The 11,033-nt window shown below is 39.2% G+C and overlaps 1 protein-coding gene across 1 annotated transcript; it reads left to right on the plus strand.

Moving 5' to 3' along the window:
- The first annotated feature begins 955 nt into the window (after positions 1-955).
- Positions 956-9,367, plus strand: LOC309435285 (matrix metalloproteinase-27-like). The gene is made up of 10 exons (XM_082043348.1): positions 956-1,075; positions 1,456-1,694; positions 2,278-2,426; positions 2,524-2,652; positions 4,961-5,122; positions 5,279-5,402; positions 6,106-6,236; positions 6,440-6,599; positions 8,138-8,241; positions 8,450-9,367. The coding sequence occupies exons 1-10, from the start codon at positions 971-973 to the stop codon at positions 8,548-8,550; spliced, it is 1,404 nt and encodes a 467-aa protein (XP_081899474.1). The 5' UTR covers positions 956-970; the 3' UTR covers positions 8,551-9,367.
- Positions 9,368-11,033: the final 1,666 nt, after the last annotated feature.

The raw sequence follows: 11,033 nt of genomic DNA on the forward strand, positions 1-11,033 counted from the left end.
TGCTGTCATAGCTCCTTTGAGGTGCCAAACACCTTCAGCTCCAATTGCTGCCAGAGGAAGATGAAGGTGATTGTCCAACGCAGGATGAAATCCCATAATTTGTCACAGCCTGTGTCCCTCTTGAAACTTCCTTTATTCTGAATTACTTAAGACAGGAAATAATCATATCCCCTGCGGTTAATGTGGTTAAACTGAAGAAACCTTTTGTGATGAAATGGCAGATAGCAGATAGATAGATAGATAGATAGATAGATAGATAGATAGATAGATAGATAAGATAAATGCAGGCAGGATTTATAGGATAAAATGTTTTTTTTTTTTTTTTTTTTATGTATAACCTGGATTCCACCAGTATAATTTAAAAGAAACACACCTTTTCTGAGCTGCAGGGAGTGATTTGGGGTTTTCATCTATTTCCAAAATAGCCAGTCTCACTTTATGGATCAATTTAAAAAGCAAATTTTCTGCTGACAGTAATTTCTCCCAAAGTTTTAATTTTTTTGCATGAGATTCACATCTGGTGCATGACTCTCATTTTCCAGGCTGAGAATGGTTAAGAGTCCCTCTAAATTTGGTGACCACATTTCATACAGCTGATTTGGGACAACTTAAAAGGTTTTGCATTTGTCTTCCATTTCATCTGCTGTGAAATTGTTCAGATTTGCTAAAATTCAGTGTAAAATATCTGAAATTGAGTGCCAGTTTCGAAATGGTAGCTAAGCAGCTTAGGAGTATTCAAACACTAACTGACTTCAGATGTCTGTGAAACTAGACGGGTTTAATTAAGTTTCATTGTGTCAGCCAGCACAGAGTTATAGGACGTGTGGAGGTAATCGGAGCATGATAAACTCTGAGTCAGTCTACGGCTGACTCCCACAGCAGCCCATCCTGTACAAACCGGGCAGAGAGAGGGGATGCACACAGAGCAGAAAGCAGACTGCTGCCCCACCGGACAGAGAGGAGAGCAAGCATGAAGGAACTTTCACTTCTTCTTTTAATGTGTGCAGCTGCTTCTAACGCTCTTCCCATCCACCCAGAGAAAGACAACAAAGAAGAAGATGCAAAGCTTGTACAGGTAATTACATTGTTCACATCTCAGATCTATTGAGTCCTCTCTTTTCATATGTAATCTGCATGTTCCAGCTACACAGCATTTGCCATCTTTCTGAGACCGTCTTATTCCATAGAACTCTGTTGCCCAAACTTTACTCAAGTAGGATAAATCTGTACAAACATGTCAAGTCAATAAGAGTCAGGAACAATGTTGTCTGTTTCTGTTTAGCTATGATCCTCTGGAAAACATCTATTGTGCTTCAAAATCACAGGCAGATGCCAGCAAACTACACAAACAATATCAGTCCTAGGGCACTTATTTAGAAACAGATCAGAACATGGAATGTGTATACTTTGTTGTTTTTTTGTTGTTTTGTTTTGTTTTGTTTTGTTTTTTGCTAGGACTATTTAAGTAAATTCTATGCTGTTGAGACAGATCCAAATCAACTGGGATGGAAAATCAGCGATGAATCTACAGCTGAAAAACTTCAGAAAATGCAACAATTTTTTGGTCTGAAAGTGACTGGAAAACCAGACACTGAGACATTGGAAATGATGAAGAAACCCAGGTGTGGAGTTCCCGATGTGGGTCTCTATGGTGTTACTCTGCCAGGATGGAAAAAAAACAAGCTGACATACAGGTACTATTTAGATAATTACTTTCTGTGTTTAAATTTTGGGGTTGTGGGCATCCATGTTTGTTATATTTAAATATAACTTCTATAGCAAGTGTTGCCAGTTGGGAGAAAAGTATTTCTCTTTCCCCAGTTACTAGCCATGCATATTCCTGAGACTCAAGCTGGGTATTTTACATTTTCTGAGTCAACTATAGTATTTTGCCTGTCATGTATCACTCCCGAAAAATATTCTGGGAGCCAAACAGTAATATAAATTGCACCCTGTACAAACTCCCTTACCTTCAAAATTTCCCAAGACTGACAGCTTAGTAGTCACAAAAACCTGAGGAGATGATTTTCCTCATGCTCAAGAGACAACCTCCTGGCTAAGGGCCGTTTTGAGAAAAATTGATACCTTGTACACAATTATTATTATGAAAAAGACATGTTGGACAGTTATCACATTCCCCAAACTCAGTCCAAGAGGAACCTTGAGAGCTATTGGATTACAAGTTAAACTGCTGTATATACGTCTCTGTTCATCACCTTAATAATAATATTTCTCTGCAAACACTAAGCATTATTACTTGAACCCTCATAACTGTAGAATTGTGAACTACACACCAGATATGAGCAAAGAAGATGTGGATAAAGCAATCCAGCAGGCATTTAAAGTGTGGAGCACTGTCACCCCACTGATTTTCACTCGTATTCATGAGGGAGTAGCAGATATAATGATTGCTTTTGGGACCAAAGGTAATAAGCTGACTGCATACCAATGGTAAGTTTAATTTAAAGATTTTCCAGTAGTCATGACATAAGCCTAATATTGTTTCAACATTGTATTATTTAGCTCATGGACATTGCCCTCGTTATTTTGATGGCCCCCTTGGCATTCTCGCTCATGCCTTTCCACCTGGCAATGGTTTTGGTGGTGATGTCCACTTTGATGAAGATGAAGATTGGACCACAGGCTCAGCTGGTAGGTAAAAAAGGTTTTCTGAAGTGTAATGCAGATGGGTAAATTAATTTCTGATTTTATTTAGGTGAAGGAATAGACTGAGATGAAACACATCATTAACTGTAAGAGCAGTTTGAGGTTATCACAGGCCATCCTCCAACTAGGATAATTACTATTACGCTGATATAAAACCAGCCAGATCTAAACTAGTTCTCAATTAACACTGGTAAATATACTATCAAGACAACCCTTTTCACACACGAACACTACAGACACGGGCCACTATTACCTGGGGGTTGGTAGGGCTCATACACACCAGAGTTTCGCAAACCATGGTAAAAGCTTTCTGACTTTTTCCCTTCCTGGTGCAAACGCTGGCACCACGCCTGGCACTGCCACACACTGCAGAGGAAGCACACTGTACTTCGCAGCAGCCCTCAGAGGAGATCCCCATCACCTAAAAAACATCACAGTCACCAGTGATAATGGAGTCTTCTCTAATAGTAACAAAATAGGCCCAACTATAGGCTGTAACAGCTTTACTTTCCATCCAAGCTAGGATGGGCTTATACATGAAAGTGTTCTCCAAGCAGTTTCAGCTGCCTGCCAGCAGCCAGGAGTTTGAACATGCTGTTCAGGCCACCCACAGACTGAGATGCAGCATGCAGAGCTGATGACAGATGTGTGCCACTGGGCCAGAAGAGATGGGAACACCAAGTCCTCAACCATCTGGCCAGGACTCATCTGCTCCTCTCAACCCCCTTCCCTCCAGGCTGGGCATACAGTACATATGACCTCTAATAGATCTGACCGTACACAGGCACATCATGCTGTTTTACTTTAGACCCTTTTCTCATCCATTTTTTGGGATGGAAAACTGCAGAGGATAATTGCAGTAGGAGAATCGAGGTCACACTGCAGGAAAAGCGAGGAGGTAATAAACAGGAAGGTGCTGTAGGAGCATTGCATGAGGAGGAGAGGTGTGGGCTTATTGTGGTGGGAAAGAAAAAAAGAAGGATGAGACGTGCACATGTCATGCTGATAAAATCACAGAATCATTTTGGAAATTTGGAAAAGACCCTTAAGATCATAGAGTCCAATCATTAACTTAACACTCTCACTAAACCATGTCCCTGAGAACCAAACCTACACATCTTTTAAACACCTCCAGGGATGGTGAATCGGCCACTTCCCTGCGCAGCCTGTTCCAATGCTTCGCAACCCTTTCCATGAAGAAATTTTTCCTAATATCCAATCTAAACTTCCCCTGGTGCAATTTAAGGCCATTTCCTCTCATCCTAATGTAATATGTAATATTTTGTAATATAATGTGGAATGTAATGTTTGCACTGGGACCGAATGGGTCAATCTCAGTTTTGCTGCTGTTCCTCAACAGCACAGCTCCAGCAGCCAGGCATTGCAGAACTCGTTGGAGAGCCTGGAGGACTCATGAGAGGGGAGGACTGGGAATACACGTGGAAAAATTGAGGCTTTGTTTGTTTTTTTGAGAAATGCGTATCTTGGCTTGAGTCAGCCTTTCTTGGGCAATCGATGACCAGTCCTCCACTCTGCCACAGGCTTGTGAGCTTCACTAAGTCTGTTGATATTTCTGGCTCTTGGTCTTCAGGGCAGATGATCATTCTTCCCTAATTCAGAAAGCATGTTATTGGAGGGATTCTTGTTAAAGGAGATTCCATTTTTATCTATTTACTGTGCTAACATATTTCACTGGGAATAAGCATGCATCAGTACAACATTTTTAAAAGATATTTTATTTGACAAGGCTATGAAGAACCATATGCTTTAAGTCCTGGTGATACAAAGGTAAGTTGTTCTGCTAACATTATATCATTATATTTTTCCTTGTATATTCGTGATCTCACCTTTCTTTCTCAGGTTTGTGGGTGGGAGGGTGACACACAGTGGCGCTTTGGTAGCTCAAGGGAGCACAGAGTGCCTCGTTCTGTCCTTGCCCTGGAGATGTCTGTTAGGTTGATCTGACTCAGTACCTAATCCACTCTAGCTCAGCCAGGAAACCTTGCCAGGACATTCCTCAGAGCTGCACCCACACTCGCCCCCAGACATCTACTCATGCCACACACGTACTGTCAGTAGCTAACAGAAAGAATAGGAAGGAAGAGGGCCAAAAGTCACTCCCTTCTAGTGGAAGAACACAACCTTGTTCTGTACAAAAAATATACTTACATATATGCATACCGTAGTTAATTTTTATATTGTATGAGAACTGTCACTGAATAATATCCCTGCTATGTTCCTATCAATCATTTACACATCAAAATTAGACTTTTATCTCTATCAATTTTTTAAGGGTTCAACTTGTTCCTCGTTGCTGCTCATGAGATTGGCCATGCCCTGGGTCTCTCCCATTCTAATGATCAGAGGGCTTTGATGTTCCCCAATTACGCCTATGTTAGCCTCAGTGAATTTCCCCTCTCTCCAGATGACATAAGTGCCATTCAGTCCATTTATGGTGAGTAAAATCCAGTGCTTAAAAAAAAGAAGTAAGCAGTAGAGAAATAATCTCTCTCATTAATTGTATTCTAATAATATAAAAAAATGAATATATCTGTTAAAATCATAGCATTTCTACAAATTTGGTGTATTCTTTATGAAATGTCTCCCTTAGGATCTCCACCAAATGCCCCAGATAAAAGGCCAGCCACCCCTACCTCACCTAAAACCTGTGGCTCCCAGATGACTTTCAATGCTATAACTACTCTCCGACGAGAAGTCATTTTTCTAAAGGGCAGGTAAATATTGATAGGACATTTGTAAGGCTTATTTGTTCTTGATTTCTACGAAGGCTGAATGCTTTGGTGTTTCACATTATTATGATCATGTGATTTATAATGAGACAAATGGAAATTCATTGAAAACTTTTAGCAGAAATGAGTTGTATTAGTATTTTTACAGGATCCTCTGAAAAAAGCATGCTTCATTTTTTTTCCAGAAAATATCTCAGTCCCAATATAGCTTTAATCCCAAATCTATAGGTGGTTATACCAGTTAATGACATGACTTAATGCTGTAACCCTTTCCTAAGAAATTAGTATGTTCTACCATATAGTTGCGCTAATTTCTCCTCCAGTCACATATACAAGACCAAAGTCACCCAAGTACGTTGTCCAGGGAATAGTTTACAGTCAGGCTCATCTCTGTACCCTGTAACTCTCTTACTATATAGTACAGAAACAACTCAAATTTTTCACCTACTTGTAGCTGATCCCACTAATCAACCAGCACCAATGAGAAGGGTAATTCCAGAAAGAAGCCAGAATTAAAAAAATCTCACTTCCCACCAAGGGGAGTGTTTTAATTTCTGACACATTGACTCAGGTATCTCCTTTGACAAGAAAGAGCTTGTAAGTCACAATGCTGTTCACATTCTTGGGCACACACAGAATTGCCTGTGGTTTATTGTTTACTAAAAAAACTGTTTCTTTTTTAAATCAGGCATTTATGGCGAGTCTATCCCGATAACTCAGAAGTTGAACAAGAATTAATTTCTACCTTCTGGCCAACTCTGCCACCTGGTATTGAAGCTGCGTATGAGAACATGAAAGATCAGATTCTATTTTTTAAAGGTGAAGTATGAGATTTTATTTAAATGGCAGGCAGGAAGGAAGGGTAGCTATGTGCATAAAATTCACTTTTCAAATAAATTAAAAATAAACCTAAGACATTTCATCTAGTTTTCCTATAACCTACACTAAGGGAGTGACTTTTTTTCTTTTAGTGTCTGAAAATCACTGGTGAAATTAAATATTATTTTTTTTTGTTTAAACAGGCAATAAATTCTGGGTTATCAGCGGGTATCAAGTATTGCATGGTTATCCAAAGAATATCTACACACTGGGCTTCCCTAAAGGTGTCAAGAAAATTGATGCAGCTGTTTGTAATAAAAATACAGGGAAGACAGACTTTTTCATAGGTGACAAGTACTGGAGGTAAGAAAAATTGACAAATGTTTTCTTATGATTGACTCCAATATAATCTGAATGCAATTACAATTGTCCATGTGACAAAAGACTTTTAGGTAACTATATGTAACTAGGTAACTATAGCAATCCTACTTTTCATAGAAATGTTTCTTTGACTCCTGAACAAGGAGAATAATATAGTTTTGACTTTTGAGAGCTTAAGGGTGTCCTGAAATGGGCGTTCAAGATATGGACTCAATTTGATGCATTATGCCTGGAAGCTGAAAAAAATTCCAGCATATAGATATTTTTTACCAAAAAAATTGACAAAAGCATCTCCAGAAAATAAAGATCTGAAAGCTAATCTACTTCAGCAGAAGGCTGGCTAAAATGGATTGGGCAGGATTTCTCTGATTTCTGAAAAATCCTGGATTATTTTGCCTCTTTTAGAGACATGGAAGTGATAGTTCATTTTCCTTCCTTTGCCTGCTTAGCATTGGATTTGCAATATGCTTCTTCTAAATCCTACTCCCAAACTGGCATAAGTGATTCCTGATACCCAAATACCAGAAAAATGGAAGCAAAAAGTCAGCTTTGGGAAGATGATAGGTTTCTCCTGTGTGCAAGGACAACTGCTGCAAAGACCTTCTGCAGCCAACCAGGAGCATGTGTGGGTGAAACGTATTTTATCATGACTAATTGTGGGGTTCCTCAGTGAGACATACAGGGTCAGCTGGATTTTGAGCTGCATGTTGTTTCCTGTCCTTTGTTTCTGATAGTTTTGGAAAGATTATTTACAACATCTTGCATTGCTATTTTACTGCCTTGGTCACAAGACAAAGGCATGCAAGGAAACCACAGCATGGATTTTTTACCTAACAACTCATTTTCTCAGTCTCATGTCCCTGTGAAAAGTATTCCTTGTATCCAAGGAGAAGTAAAACAAAGGCTTGTTTGTTTGCTTGTTTTGTTTTGTTTTGCTTTCCTGAGATGTTTCCTCAAATCTTGAAGAACATGTTGGGTCCTCCTTTCAGCCCTCAAATTCTGTTCCATCTCATACATATTGTCCTGGTTCAGTTAGGAACAACTTGATTGTATAAGAAACCAATCAGCTTCCTTTCCTCCATCTAAATCTGTCTTCTAGTAGAGGACTATGTACAATATCATATAAAAGTCTGAGAGGAGTTTAAAATTAATGCAATCATTTCTACCGTCACTGTAGTGGGAATCAACCTGGAGAGTTTCCATGCATCGACTGTCACACTGCTGTAGTTAGAGGAGGTAAATCCTGTACTGCTGTCAAAAATGGGGGTCTTCCTTCTATTTGTCTCACTCCAGATGCTTCTTTGGAGCTGCGTCTGTTATATCAGCAAAGAAGTAGCCACCTTATTGAAAATGCAATGGCCAGTATCCTGCACATATTTGTGCAAGCTGATAACTTCACTCTCCGTAGTCCCAGTGAAATCAAACTACAGATGGTGGATACCATTCATCAACTGCTTAATTCATTGTAGAATTGATGTCTAAACTCTGTAAAATGACATGTCTCCCTTCATATAATTTAGGTATGATGAAAACAGCCAGTCCATGGAGAAGGGTTATCCTAGGCAGACAGTTGATGACTTTCCAGGAATTAGCCAGAAGGTTGATGCTGTTTTCCAACAGAAAGGTAAATTAAATGAGCTTTTAAGTAAAATCAGTTTCCTTGTAAAGAACATAACTTCTGGAGTTATGATGAACATCATTATTGCTGTATCCTGCAAAAGACAGAACTGAAGAGATGCTCTCCTGTGTATACAAAGATGATGTTCCCTGCTTTGTCAAAATGAAGCTAGTTCTTGTATCCACAAAATAATGCTTTACTTTTTTATTTCCAGGTTTATTCTACTTCTTCCATGGATCGAAGCAATGGGAATTTGACCCTATCACTAAAAAAGTTATCCGTGAAATAGAGAGTAACAGTTGGTTTAACTGTTAATAGCATTTAACTTTCTTACACACAGCAATTGAGAATAAAAAGTCATTCTAGATTTCTCAAACGTTGTTCATATACACGCTACTATACAGAAGAGGCTACATGATTAATTTTCTTATTTCTCTACCATTTTAAGAAACCAACATGTCAGCGCTAGTTGTATCTCCAAAAGCTAGAACAGAACTGTGTTTTTTCCCCTGATTAAGTGCAAAATATCCAATTTATTATTTTATACTCCAAGTAATTTTTCAAATATTTTGGCAATAAATGGGTTTAGTTGGATGTTAACTATTTTCTGCTTCATCTGTTGAAGGCATTTTACATTTCTGAGGTGTGAAAGACTTCACATTACTGTGTTAATAACCTTCCAACACATGTTTGTAGTTTGCTTTTCTCTCCAAACATCTTCAAGAGCCAGGCTTTTCCTTAATCACTTGTTTTTCTGTCCTCTCTCCTACCACCTTATCCTGCTCTTCTTTGACTTTCACAGTCTTGTCCCTTTCACATCATACCATTATTTTGCCATAAAAATCACCCTCCTGCACCAGTGTCTAAACAGATTATCTCACTCAGCTCTGTCTTTCCAACACAACAGTTAGATTATTTCATCAGCTGTCATTTTTTGAGAATCTATGAATGACATCCTTCACAAAGCAGCCCCATCTTATTCAAGAAATTCACCACTTGCGATGTCATGGAGCACAACATTTACTCTGATACTACAAAGCGTGTGCTTCAAGTGCAGATATATCTGAGATTTACTACATGCTGCACACAAAGCAACTGCCTCACAAAATCAGGCAAAATCTGTAAGGTCCCAGACTAGCCAGCTTGCTTAGAGTAGTTAATTTTCAGACAGCTAAAGTTTTGTGAAATTTATAATGTCCTTTCCGGGTGTTTTTCAGTTTTTCAGTTTTTATGTGATCCAAAATAAAATGATACCCTACTTTTATCCTCTTTATATTTGCTTTTTGGCAACTTACGCCAGCAGCTTTTTATCATAAGCCAGTGATGAAGTTGTCTGAATACACCGGCTTGGACCGACACTGCCCATGAGATGACTATGGTTTCCCATGAGACAAGAGCAGAACCTGCTGGAGGCAGGTGGAATGGAGAACATGCCTTACCTATTTCTGTATTTCCAGCCTGCTTATCTTCCAGCATTCAGTTCAACTGGTTGTTTTGTAGAAAGCACAGTTTAACAGCTCAATGACAGAAGCTGACAAGTTATTCCCAAGTGTTTATACTCAGAGGCAAGGTTGCTCTCACACACACTCTGTACAGTGTGTAATACAACTGTAATTTTAGCTGCAAGGAAGGTCTAATCATTGAGTCATCAAGATTATTCAGTTGGTTGTAAAACATGGGCAAGTGCCTTTATCTTCAAATACATAAACAAACAACAACTGTGTGCTCCGTCTTTTCTCAGGTGAAACATTGTTTCACAACTTCTACAAATCCCCTGTCTAGAGGAAAGTTAATCTTTAACAGAGAAATGCTGATAATTAAGTTTTCTGACTGGCAGCTTTGGTATTCTGTTAAACCAGCATAGGGTGCAGCTTCACAGGTCACCTGCAAAAATAATTAAAAAAACAATGAGTACCACTTTTCCTTTATTTGAGAAGAAGGCCTGAAAAGTCACACCCAACACAAAAAGACTTCACTTTTCGGTTAATGATAACAGCTTGGTCACTCATTTTTCCCTCTTCATTTCTTTGGAGGAATAGGAAGCACACAATAGGAGCATCACCACAGAAACCCAGCCAGTGATGAGTGCTTAGTGGTGGTTCTTTCTGTCCCTCTCTGCCAGGAGCCTGGCTGGCATGCAGTCATGTCTTGCACCTCTTCATGTCCTCCCACAGCCCCGAAGAGCTCCCAATACCACGTCCCCAGCACTCTCTTGTGTATAGCTCCTCATAATGCATGTCCTCATACTGTATTTAGGTTATCAGCTGAGTAATGCTATGTCGTTACCTGTGGGCTGGTCAGCCACTGCCCCCACAGCTTAGCCAAGGGATTAATTGACCATCTTCCAATTAATAAGGTTTTTTCTCCTCTAGACAGCTACTATTTTCCACCAAACCTGTAGGAACTACAACATGTCATTTCACCTTGGCTGAAGTTGGCCAGCACCTTCAATAGTTACTGTGGGACCAAAGGGACACATGAACATACAGAGAAAGCAGAATCCCATGTAGTCAAGCTAAAAGAATTTTCTCAGCGTTTTTACTGAACATCCTTCTTGCTTCCCATTGCACATTTCCATTTGTTTTTGTGATATAGATTCCTACTCTTGGCCAGAGGAGTTTGGAAAGACAGACAAAGCAAGGCAGAAAAGACAGAAAAATAAGGACAAAGCTAATCCACACTTGTCTTTCCAGTTGTTTCATGTCACAAAGGAAAAACAGTTGCTTTTTTCTCAGCCAATTATTTTTTTTTAACAACTGTTTTTCAAATGGATCATAAGATCATTATGATGACACTGG

This window comes from Streptopelia decaocto (assembly GCF_964273445.1).
Source record: "Streptopelia decaocto genome assembly, chromosome: 1".
Classification (NCBI taxonomy): Eukaryota; Metazoa; Chordata; class Aves; order Columbiformes; family Columbidae; genus Streptopelia; species Streptopelia decaocto.